Raw genomic sequence first — 22,327 nt, forward strand, 5'->3', positions numbered from 1 at the left:
TGAGCTTTTATCCTTTTTAAGCACTGCAGTTTGTTGGGAAACTGCAGTGTGGCTAGGCTGGGATTCACTCAACTCTCCAACCTTATCCTTGGGGTTTCTTTGATGTTCACCCCGTCCCTCACCTAACTGACCCTCCTTCACACTCCCCTCTTTGGTTTTGATGGATTTTGCAACTGGTACCTTTTGAGAGATACCAGAGGGGGTTTTCTTTGATTTGGATTTAGAAATAACGGTAGTTTTGGCAGCTTTGGTAGGCAACTGTTTGGTCATTGTCACAGTTGCCATAGCTACTCCTGAACTCAAAGAGATTGAGGAGGATGGAATAGTAGTACGAATGGATGAACTTACCTCACTTACCTGAGGTGTCTGCATTACAGGAAAATAGAACATTGGCACATCCCTATGATGGTTGGCTTTCTTCAGATCTGCAATGAGTCTTCTCTCTTGAACCCAACAATCCAATTTGTTGTTTGGGTTCTCAAGCACAATCTCTTGATAAAGATGGTTAACCAATAGCATGAAAAATCTAGCATAATACACATTCTTTCCTCTTTTAGCTAACTCACCTAGTTTAAAGCCTAACTTAATCAAGACAAGGTCACTGAAGTTATAAAATTTATCTGTAACTAGCATGTATAGCATGTTAGGCATGGAAATGTTCACAGAATCAAAATTACTAATCTTTCTAGAGAAAACTTTAGTCACAACATCACACAAGAAACTCCACTCCTTCCTAAGATCCAATCTCCTAATATCACTTAGTTTAGTAGTAGGAAGTGCATAATGCATGGAATTAAGCATATTGATAATATCAGTGTCATTGTGTGGTGAAGTCACATTATTATCAGGAATTTTGAAACATGCTTTTATCACATCACTATTGATACAGAATTCATTACCTTTGATGGTTAGAGTGATGGTCTTGTCAGTAGAGTTGTAGATTGCAGTGGTCCACATCTCTTCAACAACTTCACAGAAGATTGTGGGTGATTCCAGCATGGCGTAATTTAGCTTGCAGTTCTTCACAAAGTCCATCATCTTGTGATAGTCCTCTGATTGCTGAATACCCGTATTGACCAATGCAGTGAAATTGTTCTTCTCATAAATGAACCCAGTTTGAGACATAATCTTTACTACATGTGCCATTGTTAGAGAATGAAAGCTTGAAGAGAAAGAGAATATTTGCTTGAGAGAGAATGAAATAAAAGCAGTTGAATTTGAGAATGATAAAAGAAAATAATTGGAATGAAATAAGCTTTTATACTATCTCAAAAACAACGGATAAAAATAATAAAGAAAAGTAAATTAACCAATAGAAATTGCCCAAGATAGCCATTTTAAAAAATAAACTATAAAAATTCCACCCATTATCCGTCGTGTAATGCTTACAAACTGTAAGTATACTCGATGGATAATGTCCAGGGAATTACCGGCTGAGATTTAGACAATTCGACGGATGAGGATAAACTGATATCCATCGAGTCATAAAGTATTCCAGAAAAGTGATTGACTTTTATTAGCAAATAGTATATCGACGGATGACTGAACTCGATGGATAAGGGTCATCCGTCGAGATGTAAATTTTGACTTAGCCAAAAACTCATCCAAGACTTAAAAATCAACTAAATTTCTGGCTACATAACAACTTGCAAAATAACTCAGATAAATTTAAGCGTAATTAAGCATACCTAACTCACTTACCAACCTTGAAAAGGTGGATTCATCCAGTGGCTTGGTAAAGATATCTGCAAGTTGCTTCTCACTTGGAACAAAATGTAATTCCACAGTACCATTCATCACATGTTCCCTTATGAAATGGTACTTGATGTCTATGTGCTTTGTCCTTGAATGTTGCACTGGATTTTCAGTGATGGCAATTGCACTTGTGTTATCACAGAAAATAGGAATCCTTTCAACTTACAAACCATAGTCTAGCAATTGATTTTTCGTCCACAAAATATGTGCACAGCAACTGCCAGCAGCAATATATTCAGCTTCAGCTGTAGAAGTAGAAACTGAATTTTGCTTTTTACTGAAACAGGACACAAGCTTGTTTCCTAGAAATTGACAAGTTCCTGTTGTGCTCTTTCTATCAATTCTGCAACCTGCATAATCTGCATCTGAATAACCAGTTAGATCAAAACCAGAATCTCTAGGGTACCAAATGCCAAGTTTTGGTGTTCCCTTGAGATATCTGAAAATTCTCTTAATAGCTATCAAGTGAGATTCTCTAGGGTCAGCCTGAAATCTAGCACATAAACATGTAACAAACATTATATCTGGCCTACTAGCTGTTAAGTACAGAAGTGAGCCAACCATGCCTCTATAACTTGAAATATCCACAGACTTTTCAGTAGTGTTTAATTCAAGCTTAGTTGCAGTGGCCATGGGAGTTTTTGCAGATGTGCAATCCATTAGATCAAACTTCTTTAAAAGATCAAAAATATATTTAGTTTGACTAATGAATATTCCATCACTAACTTGTTTAACTTGTAAACCAAGAAAGTAAGTTAGTTCTCCCATCATACTCATTTCATACTTACTTTGCATCAATTTGGCAAACTTTTTACAAAGTTTCTCATCTGTAGAGCCAAAAATAATATCATCTACATAAATTTGAAGAAGTATGCTAGAGCCATTAACATTTCTAAAAAATAAAGTTTTATCTACAGTACCTCTTGTGAAGTGATTTTCCAAAAGAAACTTTGATAAAGTGTCATACCAGGCTCTAGGTGCTTGCTTCAGTCCATAAAGTGTTTTCAGAAGATAATAGACATATTCTGGAAAATTTGGATCTTCAAAGCCAGGAGGTTGACTGACATATACTTCTTCCTCCAAATCTCCATTCAGAAAGACACTTTTGACATCCATTTGATAGACCTTGAAATTGGCATGTGCTGCATAGGCTAAGAAGATTCTGATGGCTTCAAGTCTTGCAACAGGAGCAAAAGTTTCATCAAAATCTATTCCTTCTTGCTGACAATAACCCTTAGCAACCAATCTAGCTTTATTCCTAATTACTATGCCATTTTCATCCATCTTGTTTCTGAATACCCACTTGGTGTCTATTGGATTCTTTCCTTTAGGCTTGGGTACCAGCTTCCATACTTTATTCCTTTCAAATTGGTTTAGCTCCTCCTGCATAGCTAAAATCCAATCAGGATCTAACAAAGCTTCTTCTACCTTCTTTGGTTCTTCCTTTGACAGAATGCTGTTGTATAGACATTCTTCCTGAGTTGCTCTCCTTATTTGAACTCTAGAAGAAACATCACCAATTATAAGTTCAAAGGGGTGATCATTTGTCCATTTCCTTTGTTGAGGTAGATTAGCTCTAGATGAAGAGACCTCAAGATTGTCTTGATGTGTGACTGAGTTTTGATTTCTAGAAACCCCCCCTGAGTTTGTGGATCTTTGATTTGAGAAAGGGGTACTTCCTATAGGTGATCTACCTTGACTTCCTGCTCCTTTTGATAACTCGACGGATGGTGAATTTTGAGTACCGACGAATGAGGCAGTTTGTCTTCCGACGGATAACATAGATTACCTCCCGACGGATAAAGCATTATGCAACTCGACAGATGTAGAGTTTTGTGCTTCATTGGTAGTGGATTTATCTGTATTATCCTTAGACACTATTTCTTGATCACTTTTATCATCACTTTCATCACTAACCATCTCCACATTGTCAAATTTGAGGCTCTCATGGTAATCTCCATCTTTTAGTCCTTCAATCTTTTTATCATCAAACACAACATGTATAGATTCCACAACAATGTTGGTTCTTAGATTGTAGACTCTATATGCTTTACCAACAGCATATCCAACAAAAATTCCTTCATCTGCTTTAGCATCAAACTTCCCATTTTGATCAGTTTGATTTCTCAGAATATAGCATTTACAGCCAAAGACATGAAGAAAGTTTAGAGTTGGCTTCTTATTCTTGAACAATTGATAAGGAGTCATGCATCTTGCTTGATTAATCAGAGAAATGTTTTGAGTGTAGGATGCAGTATTTACAGCTTCAGCCCAGAAATATGTTGGTAATTTTGATTCTTCAAGCATCATCCTTGCAGCTTCAATAAGTGATCTGTTCTTCCTTTCCACTACTCCATTCTGTTGTGGAGTCCTTGCTGCTGAAAACTCATGCAAGATCCCAATTTCCTCACAAAATGCTCTCATGACATAGTTCTTGAACTCAGTTCCATTGTCACTCTTGATTCTTCTAACTTTGAAATCAGGATGATGGTTAACTTGCCTTATGTGATTGATGATGATTTCACTAGCCTCATCTTTAGACTTTAGGAAATATGACCAAGAGAACTTTGAGAAATCATCTACAATTACTAGACAAAATCTTTTCCTTGAAATTAACAATACATTGACTGGTCCAAACAAATCCATGTGAAGCAGTTACAGAGGCTCTTCAATTGCTGAATCAAGTTTCTTCCTGAATGATGCTTTGATCTGCTTCCCTTTTTGGCAGGCATCACACAGTCCATCCTTTGAAAACTCCACTAGAGGAATGCCTCTTACTAGTTCTTTCTTTACCAGCTCATTCATGGTTTTGAAGTTCAAATGGGATAGCTTCTTGTGCCATAGCCAACTTTCATCTTGACTTGCTTTACTGAGAAGACAAGTTACAAATTCTGCTTTAGTTGAGTTGAAGTCAGCTAGGTACACATTTCCTCTTCTCACACCAGTGAGAACCACTTTGTTGTTTTGATTATTAGTCACAACACAGGCTTCTTAATTGAAGGATACTGAGTTGCCTTTGTCACAAAGCTTGCTGATACTCAACAGATTGTGTTTGAGACCATCCACTAAGGCAACCTCTTCAATGATGACATTGTCCTTTGAAATCAAGCCATATCCCACAGTATAACCTTTGATGTCATCTCCAAAAGTAATACTTGGGCCAGCTCTCTCCTTAAACTCTGTGAGCAGGGTAGAATAACCAGTCATGTGTCTTGAACAGCCACTATTCAAGTACCAAAGATTCTTTCTGTTTCCCTGCACACATAAAAATCAAATCAAGTTGATTTTGGTACCCAAGTTTCCTTGGGTCCTGCCTTGTTAGCTTTCTTCATCTGTTTCTTAGGTCTTATCTCATTTGACTTAGGAATTTCAGATTCTTCCTTAGTCAATTGGGTTGTACCTTTGAAACCACTAAATGCAACAGAATTATCATGCATGTTATGGCTAACAGGAAATGGCATGCTTGGTGTAAACATGTTATTCCAGTAAGGCATGTTAAATGGCATTTGAGGCAAACTGTATGCAGTATAATATGGATTAGGTGCAAATGGCATATTAGCAAACTGTGCATTCATATTCTGAGTAGGCATAGCATTAACAGGTATGGGAGGCATGGCATTTATGTTAGGAAATTAAGACTGAACAGACATGGGAGTAGGCATGGCAGATTTGCAATTAACAGACAAATGATTTACACTACCACACTTGACACAGATTTTTCTAAGAGCATATTTATCAGGTGTGTAGTTATTATGTTTGTTAATCCCTACTTTACCATTCCTATTGTTTTTCCTTTTAGTCTCTGTTTTTACCTCAATTTTCTCAAGTCTATCACTTAACTGTTTGACAGTCATGTGACCAACATTAGCCTTTTTCCCTTTCTTAGCTTGACTTGACTCTCCTGAAACAAAATTCTTGGAAACAGACCCATACTTCTCATTTAGCTTGATTAGTTTGGCTTTGCTAATGGGCTTGCTTACAGCCGACGGATGAGGATTTTCATCATTCGACGGATAACACTTTTTGTTATCCGACGGATAGTCCTCATCATCCGTCGAGTCTACATCTGTCAGCAAACCATCTATAAAAATAGGTTCTAGTTTCTCTTTATTCTTTTTCCAGGCTTCATCACAAAAAGACTCAATTCCTTGAACTTTGGTGATTTGAGCATGAACATCCCTGGATGTTTTCCATGCTTTAATCACCTTTTGTTCACGCTCGAGCTGCTTTTTTAAAATTTCTTCCTTTTTCAAGGACTCAGTTAATTCCTCCTTGGCAATCTTACACTCAATTTTTAGTTTCTCAAACTCAACAAACTGAGACTCAAGCACATTATTCCTCTCACTTAAAAACAAGTTGTTTTCTTTGATTTTAGCATTTTCTTTAGTGAGAGACTTAAGTGTAACACGCAAATGATACAATTCTGTAGACATGTCATTTATGGTATCATTACACCCAGCTTTAGATAAATGTGCAAGGTTTGTAGTCATTACCTGATTGCTTGAGGAACTTGTCTCTGTTTCATCAGACTTGGCCATTAGGGCTAGATTGACATAGCTGACATCTTCATCTTCATCCAAACCATCTGCTGCCCAGTCATTCTCTTGTGTAATAAAAGCCCTTTCCTTTTGTTTGAGTAGATCAAAGTATTTTTGCTTATAATCCACATACTCAAACCTTTTCTTACTGGAATCTGACTTTCTACACTCATTTGCAAAATGCCCTGCCAAGCCACATTTGAAACATTTGAATTTTGACTTATCCACCATGTTTCTATTTGGCTTGGCTGCTCCAAAGTTCTTTTTGAACTTGAGCTCGGCAAATCTCCTGGAAAGAAATGATAGGTGCTCATCAATGTCCTTCATGTCATCTTGGTTCAATGAATCTTCACTTTCTGCTGCAAGCCCCTTGCCCTTATTCTCACAGACCTTTGAAGTTGATTCTACAGCTTCCATCTTCACTTCCTTCTCCTTTTCCAAATCAGCAACTAGTGCAATGGATCCTTCTTTCTTCTTTCCCCTCTCCATCCTTTCATCCTGCTCTATCTCAAGCTCATAGGTCTTCAGGATGCCATACAGTCTCTCCAAAGTAAACTCTTTATAATCTTGTGAGTTTCTCAATGAGAATGTAATTGGTTTCCATTCCTTTGGAAGAGATCTAAGGAATTTCAGATTAGAGTCTTTAGTCTGATAGACTCTTCCATACAACTTAAGAGCATTTAGTAGTTTTTGGAATCTACTAAAAATGTCAGTGACTGACTCACTTTCCTCATTGTAAAAATGCCCATATTGCTGAATCAAGAGCTGCATCTTGTTTTCTCTAACTTGCTCAGTTCCATCACAGATTATCTGTATAGTATCCCAAACTTCCTTGGCAGTTTTGCAGTTGATAATGTTGTCAAACATGTCTGCATCAACTCCATTGAACAGAATGTTCATGGCCTTTTTATCCTTCCTGACTTGTTCAATGTCAGGATCAGACCATTCGTGCCTAGGCTTGGGAACTGATGGCTCGTTTCCTATTGCAGCTCTCATTGGAACATGAGGGCCTCTTTCTATGCAGTTCACATAGGTCTCATCTTGAGAAAGTATATGAAGATGCATCTTTACCTTCCAATGAAGGTAATTATCTTTATCAAGAAAAGGAATCTTGACTTCAACATCTTTCTTGTTCATCTTGTTGAATTGTTTTGATCTTTAAACTCTTTGTAGATTAAGAGCTTGCTCTGATACCAATTGTTAGTCCCTTAACAATATAGCAAGAATTACAGAAGGGGGGTTGAATGGAATTCTTGAACCTTTTTCTCAAAATAAAAATGTTCAACTCGAATATAGATATACGTGTTTTGATTAGCACAATGCGGAATAGAAGCTTAATTGAATCTAAACATAAGTAATTAAAAACAAGAGTCTTTAAAAACTTTCTGGTGGATTTAAACAATTCCACCAGAGATATATATTATATATCGAGAGGACTCTGTGTGCAAGAATGCTCACAGCTGCTTACAAATTGAACTACTGAGAATACAGGGAAATGATAATAATTCTGCTTACAAAGATTTCTCTGTTTGTGTGTTTCTCAGCTCTCTTTTTCTATTTGCTACATTCTAGGTTTATATATCACCGAAATTAAAAAGTCAAAAAGACTGAACAAATATAAGAACTATCAGTCTTAAGCTTTGCTACTTTTCATCCTCTATTACCCGGTTAATGGGCTTCCACAGTAGATTTGTATACTTCTCGTCGGCTGTGCTCAGCTTTCACTATTCAACTGCTGTTTGAATACTTTATTAGTTGAGTACATGATCATCCTCCGGGTTGTTGATCATCCATCGGTTGCTTTGTAGGTTATCCGTCGGGTAGCAATCAAGCATATGACTTCATTTCACTTATACAGAATTACAAGACATCATTTATGTACAATTAATCAACCTATTCTGCATATCTAGTTAAAGTCAACATGACTTATATGCTACTACAGATTCTATAAAAAAGGTGTATACATAACTGTGCTACAGACTTATTATTATATAAGCTACTCACTCGATGGATAATAGGTTAACATCCGTTGGGACTATAATGAGTTATCCGTCGGGACTATAATTCTTATCCGTCGAGTGCTACATAATTTCACTAAGTAAAATCTACTTAGATGTTTTATTTATGGAATCATCAAGTACACAACATATGCACAACACAGATGCCTAGCTATGCGAAGTTTATGAATGGTATTTTATCTCGGAAAGTGAAGCTCGATGACTTAGACACCGCTGCTCTAACGGAAGAGTACTGTTCTGCAACAAAAGTTGCCTCCAAAGCTTAAAGATCCTGGAAGTTTCACTATTCCTTGCACTATTGGAAACTTGTCGTTCGGCAAATGTTTATGTGATTTGGGAGCTAGCATCAATCTGATGCCCTTTTCTATCTTCAAGAAGCTTGGTCTTCCTGATCCGAAACCAACATACATGTCATTGTAACTAGCTAATCGTTCCATCGCTTATCCACGAGGTATAGTGGAGGATGTCTTGGTCAAGGTGGATAAACTCATCATCCCTGCTGACTTTGTAATTCTTGATTTCAAGGAAGATAAGAAGATTCTCATCATCTTGGGAAGACCATTCTTAGCTACAGGTCGGACTATGATCGATGTGCAAAAAGGAGAGCTTACGATGAAGGTTCATGATCAGAAGGTCACTTTTAATGTGTTCAAGGCAATAAAGTTACCCACAGCTAAAGAGGAGTGCTTTAAAGTAGAGTGGGTCGACTCTGTCATGAATTTAGAGCCTGAGCAATTGCCAAAGTCAGATACCTTAGAGAGATCCTTAATAGGGGAATCAGTTATTGAAGATGAAGAATGAGCAGAGCAAATGCAGGTTTTGAATGCACCTCCGTGGAAGAGGAAATTGGATATGCCATTCGATTCTCTTGGGTTAACAGAGCTGAAATTTTTTTAAGAGCATTTTGAACCATCTATTGAAGAAGCTCCCATACTTGAGCTCAACCGACTGCTAGATCACTTGAGTTATTCATTCTTAGGTGCACCCCATGATAAGGGGTTAGGATATATTTTTGATGATGTAGAGAGTGGGTGGACGGATCTTCCCGTGCCTATAGAGGGTTCTTCTCATGTGCAGTAGGTAGTTGATAGGACTGGTGTTGGTGATGAGCAGTACAGGCGAGTGACTAGCCGTATGGAGGCCATGCACGATATTCATCGTCGTTTTGCTGCAGATTTGACACAGGCTTTGGACACTATTTTCCGAGCCACTGGTATGGAGGTTGATTCGCCACCTGATTTTCCACCCGAGGAGGGTGATCTTTCCGACGACGAGGTATGCCTGAAATCCTTATTATTACCTTCATTGAGGACATTGAAAATTTTAAGTTTGGGGGTGATAATGTAAGGATTAGTTTGTGTATGTCCATATAGTTCATATAGATTCATGTTGCATGTTTAGTTGTATTTCATTCATATTTTTGCATAATTGTTCATATAGGACATGTTTGTTTGTGTTTTTATGTGAGTTCATATAGTTGCATTTGCATGCATATAACATGATCCCTTAGGTTGAGCTATTTCTTATTGATAAGTTGATGTTAATTTGAGTGTGGTGATGCCGAATAGAGGGTTGTTTAAGTCTAATGAATTGATTTGCTTGCCAGGAAAAAAAATCACAAAGTCTTATATGGTTGCTTTTGATCTAGATCATGATCATACTTTTTTGTTGTTGAGATTTAATCACTTGGTTATATTTAGAGTTTGTGATATTCTTGTAATGACGTAAAAATACTGATTTTTAAACGGGAGAAAAGCAGGATTTCATTGCTAGTTGTGAATAAGGCTAGGCGTCAAATGGTTAGTAGCCGGCTCATAATTTATGAGTAGTCTAGGGTTGAATGAGATGGAACGAAATGCACTCATTCAGAAATTGTTGAAAAAAAAGAAAGAAAGAAAAGAAAAAGTTTGTGTTTATGCATAATTGATCAAGAGTGGGCTCTTTAATACTCGAGTTACTAAGTTCTAAGGGACTTTGTGCCTAGTGACCTAAGGCTTTGATAGTCTAGGATCCGCTAACCTAACGCTCACTACAGGGGTATTATTGCATAAGTCTTTTGGGACCTCATTCATTGCACGGTCAAATAAGCATCTTTGTTATGTGTTCAATAATAGCATGAATCCTTGTATAACTCTAGTAGAAAGGAGGTGTTGTGAGTCATTATGCGTTTAATGTCTATTCTAGTTATAAATTTTTGATTGGTTTTGATGATAGATAAGTTATGATTATTGATCTAGTGTCGAGAGTATATCTGTTAAACATCCACATACGCACATTTCTGGTTTGTGAGTTGGTTTGTGGGATTTATTCGAGCTCTGTTTTGAGTCATTGCATTCTTAGAGGCATTGGCTTATTCATTTGGTTATGGTTATTCCGAGGGATCGCTTGCATTATCATTTAGTTGTATTCACGTAGTTGCATTCATGTATTAGGTTTGTTCTATAGATTTGAGTCTGTTTATGCTTGAGGACAAACATCGATTCAAGTTTGGGGGTGTGATAACTGGATTTTATATCTACTTGGAACGCTTCATTTCAGGATTAAGTTGATGTTTTGGACTCAAGTTGTTGGTATTTTTGATGTGTTTTTGTGTTTGTGCATTTCAGGCATCACTTAAATGAAGAAAGAAGATTTTCAAAGAAATATGCTGAAAAGAGATCAGAATTGGAAGCCTAGGCCATTCTAAAGTTGTAGATAATCTCGTTAACTTCGCGTGGGCAGTTGAATCGCCTAATTTTGACGAGCAGAACTTAATTCTAGTAATGAAGTTAGAATCTCATGTTTGTCTCATATAAGTAATTCAACCTCAATTCTCTTAGTTAATGCTATTTAGTATAATCTCTTAGTTTAATGAAAACCCATTTTGTTAATTGTTTTAGCATTGAATGATAGGCATACCATTGTTGCATAAGTGCATAAATTGAACTTAACATAAACCAGTCTCTGTGGGAACGAATCTAATCTATATCTTATACTACTTGCGAACGCGTATATTTGCATGAATTTTAGCGCGTATTTTTGCCCTTACGGATTCACTCAAAAGAAAGGTAACGACTACAATGAGACTTTCTCTCTGATTTCCACGAAAGACTCATTTATAATTTTTATGGCACTTATGGATCATTATGAACTAGAGTTACATCAGATGGACGTAAAGACGGCGTTTCTCAATGAAAATATTGGCGAGACAATTTATATGGTGCAACCAGAAAACTTTATCATTGGAGATCCGAAGACTATGGTTTGTAAATTAAAGAAGTCCATCTATGTTCTCAGGCAGGCTTCTCGTGAATGGTATCACAAATTTCACCATGTTATCACATCATATGGTTTTGAAGTGAACTTGGTGGAACATTATGTATATCACAAGTTCAATGAGAACAAATATATCTTTCTTCTCTTATACGTTGATGACATCTCACTTGCTACTAATGATATAAGCTTATTGCACGATATCAAGAAATTTCTCACTAGTCAATTTGAGATGAAGGACCTTGATAATGCCTCTTTTGTATTAGGAATTCAGATACATCGAGATCGCTCTCAAGGTATTCTTGGATTGTCACAAAAGAGCTATATTGAAAAAATCCCTGAAAAGTATGGCATGAAAGATTGTGCACTAATGGATACACCCGTGTCTAAGGGAGACAAATTTATCCTCAAACAGTGTCCCAAAAATGAGCTTGAGATAAGGGAAATGCAAAGGATACCATATGCATCGACAGTGGGAAGCCTAATGTATGCTCAAGTTTGTACTTGTCCTTGAAGGGTTTCGAGCACATAAACGCAACGGAAACAGTAATTAAAAAACGTGAAAAACCAGAATTTTCGAAACCCACCACAGGATCTATGTGAAAAACAGATATTTAATTCGTAGATCGGATTGTTTACATTAAGAAGCTTTACAAATTGGTTGAATAATCTCTCGCGATCTACGCTCTATCGGTATCCACATGAATGCTTGAACACAAGGATTGGGCGTGTACTAGCACAAACTCGTTTCTTCTTTCTCTCTCCACCTTCTTTCTTAGTGGTTAGGGTTTTAGTAAAAGTCTTACACACAAAATTAGCTACACAAGAGATATTATATAGAGAGTAGAAAAAAAATATAACTTTTAACTAATCAAGAGTTATTATTAATTCGAAATTCCTATTTGTATAATAATTAAGTCAAACTTAATTATTTAACAACTGAATTTCATAATTGATATTAGTAAATTTGAATATCATTATTTATCTAATTAATTAAGTCATACTTAATTAATATTATAAAAAATTTGAACTACTTTAATTTAATTTAAATCCAATTTAAATTAAATAATCATTCAAGCATTTTATGTGTGTGACCCTATAGGTTATTATTACGTTGGCAATAAATATTAAATCTAATTTAAAATTGTAAACAATGAGCGGCATCTAGTAATATATCATTTCTACCCAAGTAATAATAATCGAATCGGTGATCGATTAAACCTTTCGTGAATAATGTACAATGTAATATAATCCTTTTGACCAAATATTATAGATTAAACTAGAGACATGTAATGTGTCATCCTCATCATAGTTTAATCCAAGTTTCCTTGATCAATGAATAGACTATCATATAAAATCAACATTTGAGCGTGGCCACGCATTTCATAGTCTAGCTCACACAAGAGGCTAAAAATATCACTCCTAAAATAGGAGGGTTAAATCCCATCTAGATCATTCATATTTCACATACGATTCATAATATATCCAATGTCCACTTTTATCATTACTCGGTCAAGGATAACTTTTAATGGAATCAATGTATATTAATTCTCGTATAGAAATATAATGAGTTCAGGTCTAAGGACCATTAAATCATTATCACTGTGAGAATTATTATGACACAACAGACATGTAGAATCTCACATCGGGTCTGTCCAGCACCATGTACATTTACATCTGCCTGTGTTTTTGACTTTAGTATCACTATACCTATGATCAATGAGATGTGATTATCAATCAACAAACACACTAGTCTTAATGCATTACTATTGTCCCTTAATAATAAAACACGACTAGGGACCTTTAGGAATATTGATATTATTCTCATAATCTCATTTCTAAGTCACGTACTTAGAGATATAGAATTCAAATCATATTCCAAGAACATTTATTAATCTATCATTTATCACTGTAAATTAAGACATAATAAATTATAAAGGGAATAACCGATAGAACATAAACATTAATAATCAAATGTCTTAAACAAAAATATTATAGTGTTATCTCTAGAGCACAAACACTAACAGTCCTGACATAACATTTATTGTTGAAATGTTGGGAATATTTTAGTAATCCTGGAATGGAGCAATGGAAAGCAGTAAAATGAGTCTTACGGTATTTGAAGAAAACAAAAGACTATATGCTGACATATAGAAATCATATCATTTAGAAATTATTGGATATTCAGATTCTGACTTTGGAGGATGCAAAGATGAAGGAAATCTACTTCGGGCTATGTTTATCTACTGGGTGATGGAGCGATTTCATGGAGGTCTGCCAAACAAACGATCATAGTGTCATCCACCATGGCTACAGAATATATAACATATTTTGTCGCATTTAATCAAGCTTTATGGCTGTGAAACTTTGTCACTGGTTTGCGTGTCCTTGACGGTATTGAAAGACCATTAACGATATTTTATGATAATAAATCAGCAGTGGAGTATTCAAACAATAGGAGTACTACAAAAGCAAAACATATAGATATTAAGTTCCTAGTTGTTGAAGAAAAGATTCAGAGTAGATAGATTTCGATAGAACACATTTGGACTAACTCCATGATTGCGGATTCCGCTCACTAAAGCGTTATACCTAAGATTTTTCACGAGCATACTGCTCATATGGGTGTTACCTTATGTGATACTTTGGTTTAGTGGGAGTTTGTATTTTGGTGTTTTATGTAATAAATATTGAGTTGTTTATATTCAGCAGAATACATTTGATGAAATTTTGTTAATGTCACTTTACTTTTGTTCTATTTTCTTATTGTGGTTTAACATTGAGTTGAGAAAATTGGAATCAATCTCGTTAGAGATTGACCAATGACTAGTTGGAAATAGAAATTACACAGATCATTTTGTTTGTAATTTCCATGTCACTTATCCATGCATTCATTCATCTCGTTGAATATATTTGTATAGTGACCACGTGAGGTTTAGTCACGTAAAGTTTGTGGTAAATGTCGCCAGAATCTGATGCATATATAGTAGACGGACCGAATTGCTTTTGGTAAAATCTAAGGACGATAATGGCATAAAGTTGCGTACTAAAATTTTGTATAATTAATTATGGATCCATATGAATCCAAAGTGAGAGATTGTTATTATTATTTTAATAATAATTATTATTTTATGGACTGCATATAAATATATCAATTATTTAGCTATTTATTTTATCGGGTTAAATTAAGTGATTAAATAAAAAACTCAATTAGATTTTAATTTGTTGTATGAACCTAATAAGTGGATAAACCTAAATAAATTATAATGAAATATTTAATTAAGTGGTATAAAAAGGTTTATAATCCTCAATAAATGGGAAATTTAATTAGGTGGTATAAAAAAGTTTATAGTACTTGATAAAGGTTTATAGTCCTTAATATATAAGCATGTGTTACATGCTTATCTTCTACCAGAGTTATTAAAAAATCCTAAAAAGTACTTAAAACACGATAATCAAGAACATTATTCAGAATCAGATACAATCACAATTATTACATTATGAATATAAGTACGCTTGTACTTTCGATTTAGTCTCGTCAAATTAAATATGAATTCTACCAGTTTTATGGTGTAAAAATATATTTTCAAAATTGGGTCGGAAATGGTCTGTCACCCTCGGCTCTCTATAGTGGACTCCACTAACAACATTTGTCCTTTGTATCTGTATGTATACAATAAAGTAGAACCCACACTTCTGCAGCTGCATGACAGCCAGCCGTGATAATTGTAATTAAAAAAATTGTGTTATTTTAACTGATTTTCAAATACTCTTTTTGTCCTGTTGATTTCGATATATTTATTATTTATATGTATTTTAAAATTTTTATAAAATATAATTTCATATTTATTTATTTATTTTTTAATAAAAATTTATACATAAAATCTTTATGCATAAAAAATATAATTAAATTATACTTTAAATTCAGAAAGCTGCTAAAAAGTGATATACAGAATTTACTTGAACCAACTTAGTAGTAAATTTTACACAGTTCAATGTGATATTAATATGATAAATAATTGGGGCATCAGTTACTTCATTGCACTGTCCTTTATTACTGGCAAAACATCTGACACCGTTAATTTACAATAAGGATGTATGTAAACCTTTTATCTTTTTTTTTACAATAAAGATGTGATTTTTATTGCAAGAAACAAAGAAAGGGTGGAGTTTGTGACCAGGAATATCAATTGGCTCTGAGATTTGTGCAGATGAGTTTCAAGAAGCAACTTATGTGAAAATTGAAGCTGCCAAGCCAAACAACTTCTTATCCTTATTCCTTAACTACATATAGCTGCTTGGAGAGTGCTGTTATCTCAGTTTCTGGCTCTGTTGGTGGTGAGATTCGCAGCCACTTCTCTTGTTTTAAGTATTTTTCTGGACAATATGTAGTTTTATGCTTTTCATTTTTTACCCTTTTGTTTATCTTTCTTATTCCATAGAAATTTATGTTATGGGTTTTTGGTAATTTGGTTTATAGCTAAGAGAATAGTAGTATATTATAGGTCATGTTTAGTAATTTTATGTTTATATATGTATATTTCTGAATTTTGTTTATCAGGGCTATAGAGATGCATAATCCATTTGAATTGATTTATCTATCAGTGGCCGCTTTATAGTTCACTGGCTGCTGACAGTGTTACCAACTATCCAAAATGGTAGTCCTATAATGAACCCTGTCTGGCTGTGGCTAAGGGCTAATTTTATCATTTCTTTTACCTGGTTTCATAATTAATTAGGGATGAGCGTGGTTCGGTTTGGTTCCGTTTCGACCGAAAACCAAACTGTAACCAATTCTTTCGGTTCGAAATTTAAAAACCAAAACAGAACCAAACACCGTTGGTGTGGTTTAGGTTTTTAGTTATGGGACGGTGTGGTTTCGGTTTTAAAACCAAATTAAATTAAATATACTTTTTCCAGATTAACAAATAGCTACTGAGTACGGACATTAGAAACTAGATTGGCAAATAGTCAGAATGGGGGATAAAAACACAGAGCAAGCAACCCAGACAATTACTTATGCTATAGAATACCATTTAAAAACAATCTGAGTTACTGAGACTGGGTATGAAGTGTAAACTTGAACAATCTCATACCAGATGAATTACAGCAGTATATAATTCTATAAAATAATGAATAACAACCAGCAAGTTGTCCTTGGTTAATTCAGTAGTCAAAGCTGAAACAACAACAGAATTGTTTAACTCTAAAGCAGATAGCACCACGAAAATTATAAATCAAAATTAAAATATTATTAATCTTATTTAAATATATATATATATTAATATATATATATATATAATTAATTTAATTCGGTTCAGTTCGTTTTGTATTCAGGTTAAAAAATATTAAAACCAAACCGCAACCATATTATCGGTTCGGTTTTTATTCGGTTTGGTTATTAATTGGTTCGGTTTTTAATGGTGCGGTTTTGTTCAGTTTTGTTCGGTTTCGGTTTTTGGTTTGGTTTTGCTCATAAGAGATAAGACTTTAGTGGTGCAATGACCCAACAAAAAATTATGATTTTTTCACAAATACTGTATATTTAGCTAAATTGTTGAAAGTATTTTGATTTTCTGAGAATGATAAGGTTTGGTGATATATAGTGTAGTATATAAGATGAGGCAAATGGTAATGCCCTCTCCTCCTCTCGATCTTCATCTTCTGTTTAAGAAGAAGGTTTAGAAGAAGCCTAAGGATCAAAGTTTCATATTTACAATTTCTAGGAATATTGATGGAGCTGCAGGTAGTGATGATGGACTTGACGGTATTAAACCTGTAGAAACTATTCAAAGTAATATTTTGTTTTTCAGTGAGTCTGCCTAAGTGAAACATTTAACTATCAATGAACGGCAAATGAAGTAGATTAGCGGAAAGTATTTCAACAATTAATGTAGTTATTGCATTTAAAATGAGTGTCTTGTTCAGTTCTTAATATATTGGAAGTATATTTAGTAGACTTAATATCTAATTAATTATGTCATAGACATCTGTCCTCAGGAAATCAATTAGAAGAGCTTGATGGGTCCTGATACAGGGAGATGTAGAAGGACTGATGGAAAACTGTGGAGGTGCCGTAAAGATGTGGTTCCTGGTAACAAGTACTGTGAGGGGCACATGCACAGAGGCCGTCCAAGAAAGCGTGTGCAAGCTTCTGAAGTTACTTTACAGTCTAATTTACAAACGGGAACTTGTTCCAATTCTCATACACCCACAAGTACTTGTTCGGTAAAGACCAGTCAAAAGATCAAGTCTCATAACCTTTCTGATACAAGTGCCAAGTTTTCCACTCCCATCCCCGAGAGTCATCAAAACAAGAATCCATCTCCCAGTAGAAGCAAAGATTTAACTAACACTGCAACTACTATCACCACTTCTCTTGCCGATGATAAAAGTAAACTGACCAACACTTGTGTAAAGAATGATGAATGTTCCAGGTCATTTACCATCAATGCCTGCATTACAATTATAATAGTATCAGTGATAGTGTATATATGAATATGTTCCTATGATTACCACCACTAAATTGCAAAAACCTGACACTGTTTTTGTTTGCAGCCGAGAAAGTAGTGACCGCCTTGATGGTGGGGATTCTGGCGCTGATCACATAAAAGTTAAAAACAAGGAAGACAGCACAAATGGTGACAAGCATGGTTGTTTGGTGGCTCCAGAGCCTAACAGCTCCGTGAAGAATATTGTTTATGATGATACTGGTAAGCCTGAAATTTAAAGAGTATTTATATTCTAATGTTGCAGTAGCTTTGGAAAAATATTGAATATTTTCAAAATGAACTTAGATACCATCCATCACGGAGAGATTAAAATTTCGTCTAAAGCACCTTAGTTAATGTGTATATTAATATTTTCTACATTATAACTTGCTACCAATACTTGCATGTCTGGCCTAGGTCTATAGCTATAATAAATTAATTCCGGAACCAATTCAACTTTTGACTTGTTTCAGAATGTGATTTGAAGTTGCCATATTTTTCTTTTTTACTTCCTGTCCCAGTTGTAGTCAACAGTAACGCAGTCTGCAAAAATGGTGGTATCACAGTGGAGGAGCCACAAAGATGCAAGAGAACCGATGGCAAAAGATGGCGGTGTAGCAAAGAAGCTATGCCACAGAAGAAGTATTGTGGTAGCCACATAAATAGAGGGACAAAAAGATGCAGGTCATCGTCTGAAATTGCAATTGCTGCAACTCTTGTTACACTGAAAAATGATCATACCAACTTGAATACAGATCTTTCCATCTTACATGCTAAATGTCCAACTACAGTTATCGATGTAGAAAGTTCAACTAGTGGCAGCAAGTGATGCCACTATTCTCATGGGAACAGACGGAAGTACCAGTGTCTTCCCCTTTTGGCTATATTTCCTCGACGTAGGCCTGGGTCACAAGTTCTGTTGCAAATGTTGTTTTAATTGGACGGAGTGGAGAACTTTTTGGTGCAATATAGTATTAGCACGTGACTTCTTGGCTGTAACGGTGTGTGTGACTTGGCATTCTGAAGGGTCTAAAAGAAGATGCTATTAGAATCTTGCAAAGGCAAATTCGTAAAAAGGCTTAACTTAAAGCTCAACTCTCTGAGCTTGTAAACTATATGCTGAGCTACTTGAACCATAACTGTATGCTCTATGCTGTTCTGTCAAACAGTCACCTGAGACTTTTGTACTAGTACGATCACTTGGGCATCAAACTCAGTATCTTACATTTTGGAGTGGACTTCACATAATTGCATGATTATTGATGCTACATACCTGCATGTATATAATTATTTTCGTGAATGCTAGGGGTCGGTTACATACTACAACAATTTTTATTTTTATAATCCATCTTTTATTAATTCAACCATATATACCTAAATATTTTTTAAAATATTATTTTTGATATATTTTTTATAAAACCATCTTTTTTTAATAATCATATAATACTAGATTGATTCAATATACAACTAGCCTGAAGCTTGACAAATTCGGAAGTTGATCTTGAACAAATTGACTCTAGCGTCTAGGTATCAAAAGACCAAGGGATTTACTTGAAGTACAGAAAGCCTACACAATTGCAAAAACCACAAAATTGTATTTTACAAACATGGGTGAAATTGGAGCTGCCTCAATACTCTCGTCCTCTTCAACATTCTAGTAGCACAGGAATGTAAGACAGAAATATGATAATATCTGTAGACAGAGAAAGTAACGGAGTACAAAATACTTTCGTCTGAGCTGAAATATAAGCATCTTTTTCATTGTAGACAAACCATTAGGAGAAGTCATCGTAACCAAACAGAATGCCTGATATTCATTTTAAATCAGTAGATTACAATTAAAGTCAAGTTAAATCTGTGCTGATTGCTAAGAGTCACTCAGAACCGAAATTTGTTACACTGAGCAGCTACCACTGGGATCAGCATTCTTGACTATCCAAGGGTGTTTGATGATCTTCTGAAGAGAGAGCCTTTTAGAAGAGTCCCTCACTAGAAGCTACAGAATGTTTACAGTAGCATTATTGGCAAGGGAACAGTAAATTTTCATTCATCACTATCCTTCTCATTAACAAACAAATGAATCTAGCTGATGAAAAAACGTACCCGGCTAATGAGATCTTTTGCTTCTGTAGACACACGAGGTGAGGGAGGGAACATAAGATCGATCTTCATAATCCTGTTTACGATGTTTATATCTAATAAGATCCAACTAATAATATAAACGCACAATACGAACCAATATATGATAGATATGTACCTTCTAAATGTGTCTTTCTGTGTCTCTGCTTCAAAAGGAGGATTGCCATACAAAAACTCATAACATAGGACACCTAATGTCCAGTTATCAACTGCATAATCATGGGCTCTGTTCTCAACCATCTCTGGTGCTAAATAGTCCAATGTTCCACACATGGTGTTTCTCTTGCTTTTTGACTGTACAGACCATCCAAAATCTGCAATCTTTAGTCGACCCTGTATTTGTCATAAGAGTATTACAAACTCTTCAAGTTATACATCAGTGAGGAAAATAATAACATTGAGATCTTGACCATTCTAATAAAACTATATATTTCTTTTGAAGAAGCTTTTATGGCAAATTCAAGAAAGTCATGTAATCTGGCAAGGATAATTAACCCGTACCATAAGTGGAGCTAGTTACGGAAACATCAACTCTGTTCTTGGGGAGTGGGGCATAGTGTGTACATTTTAACCTCTCACCATACCCTACTTCCGAGTGAGAAAATACTGGGAAAGTCATACCATTTACTTTCCATATAAAAAGAAAGTAAAAATAGATAGGTGCGACTTGTGAGTATGTTAGTTGCCAGTCAACATAAATCAAATTAGATTAGATGAGATTAATTTGTAACTTCTCCAATCAGATGGTATACATTAGAATTCACAGTTGAAGATATCTGTGCAACATACCTCGTGATCTAGTAGCAAATTTTCTGGCTTGATATCCCTATGAATCACATCCTTCTGATGACAATATGCCAATGCTTGAGTAAGGCTTGCAATATACTACAATTACACAACCACCAAAGGTAAAAATAACACTTGATTAAAAGCATTTTCAACCTAAAACTGAACCAACAAAAAGGTCGTGCACAAAACTCAAAAGCCCTAGTAAAAAACATCACAATATTTACAAAGTAGAGAAGTAAGATAACATCAAGCGTCTAGAAACACTTAAATTAAACTCTGCTAAAAATTTCGAAACATACAACATCACAAAACTTAATATAATACCTAAAATGTGTCTCCAAGCAAGTGAATACAAACAATCACTTAAATCAAACGTTGCTCCAACTCCACAATGAACAAGTTAAAATCATTTCAATACAAGAATCATCAACACAATACATAACATCCATCTGAGCAAGTGACTAAACTATCATATGAACCTAACTTGGTAACAAACTAAATTTCGAATGATCAACAAAATACCTAAATGTATCCAAACAGAACATACATAACAGTCGAATCAAACTTTGCTACACAAAACTTAAATTCACCTCGAACACAACAATCATCAAAACAATAATACCTAAAATGTGTCCTGCAAGAAACTAAAATGTAGAAACATATACATAGAGAAGGGGAGGGAGGGGGAGAGAGAGAGGGGAAATTACAGTGGCAGCCTGTTTCTCAGAGAGAGAGCCAGTTCTACGAAGCTCGCCATAAAGTTCACCTCGATGAGCATACTCCAAAATCAAACAAATCCTCTCATCATCATGAAACCAACCGTAAAGTCGAAGAACATTAGGATGATTAAGACTCATCTGAATCTCCATCTCTCTCTTAAGCTGATGACTCAACCTGTACTTTTCAACCTGCTGCTTGAAAATCACCTTCAACGCCACTATATACTTGCTCTATCAACAATCACAATCACAAACCCTAATTAAAATTCCAATTCACTAAAAAAAACAGAAAAAAAGTGTTTAAATAAATATACCTTAATTTCACGGGCGAGATAGACGCGGCCGAATTTACCTTTACCGAGAGGCTTGCCGATCTCGAAATCGTCCATCGACCATTTGCGTGACGGAGATGAAGATTGTTGGTTGTGGTTTTGAGTACTTTCCGAAAAGCTCATTTCAATTTTTTCAAAATCAGGGATGACAGACTTGAGTTGAGAGGGACTTGTTATTTTTGAATCTGACTAAACCGCCTTAAAACACATCCTTTTTTAAAAAAAATAATTGTTTTCGATTTTGATGTGTCATTTTTTTCCTAAATAATTTCTTTTTTACTAAATTAAATATTT

The 22,327-nt window shown here is 35.1% G+C and overlaps 2 protein-coding genes across 3 annotated transcripts; one reads left to right on the forward strand and one right to left on the reverse strand.

Moving 5' to 3' along the window:
* Positions 1 to 15,625: 15,625 nt before the first annotated feature.
* LOC141667896 (growth-regulating factor 9-like) lies at positions 15,626 to 19,324 on the forward strand. 2 transcript variants are annotated; one of them, XM_074474536.1, is made up of 4 exons: positions 15,626 to 15,901; positions 17,564 to 18,000; positions 18,122 to 18,276; positions 18,576 to 19,324. In XM_074474536.1, exons 2-4 carry the CDS (start codon positions 17,585 to 17,587, stop codon positions 18,881 to 18,883), a joined length of 879 nt encoding a protein of 292 aa, XP_074330637.1. In that variant the 5' UTR covers positions 15,626 to 15,901; positions 17,564 to 17,584; the 3' UTR covers positions 18,884 to 19,324. The 2 variants fall into 2 exon arrangements, with proteins under 2 accessions (XP_074330637.1, XP_074330636.1); XM_074474535.1 differs by having other exon boundaries at positions 15,627 to 15,901; positions 17,550 to 18,000.
* A 231-nt stretch (positions 19,325 to 19,555) lies between these two features.
* LOC141667209 (serine/threonine-protein kinase Aurora-3) lies at positions 19,556 to 22,237 on the reverse strand. Its single transcript, XM_074473611.1, has 6 exons — positions 22,016 to 22,237; positions 21,690 to 21,932; positions 20,983 to 21,078; positions 20,312 to 20,526; positions 20,158 to 20,230; positions 19,556 to 20,050 (listed from the first exon to the last, which is right to left on the reverse strand). The coding sequence occupies exons 1-6, from the start codon at positions 22,154 to 22,156 to the stop codon at positions 19,949 to 19,951; spliced, it is 870 nt and encodes a 289-aa protein (XP_074329712.1). The 5' UTR covers positions 22,157 to 22,237; the 3' UTR covers positions 19,556 to 19,948.
* Positions 22,238 to 22,327: the final 90 nt, after the last annotated feature.

Source organism: Apium graveolens, chromosome 6 (genome assembly GCF_009905375.1).
Source record: "Apium graveolens cultivar Ventura chromosome 6, ASM990537v1, whole genome shotgun sequence".
NCBI classification, from domain to species: Eukaryota; Viridiplantae; Streptophyta; class Magnoliopsida; order Apiales; family Apiaceae; genus Apium; species Apium graveolens.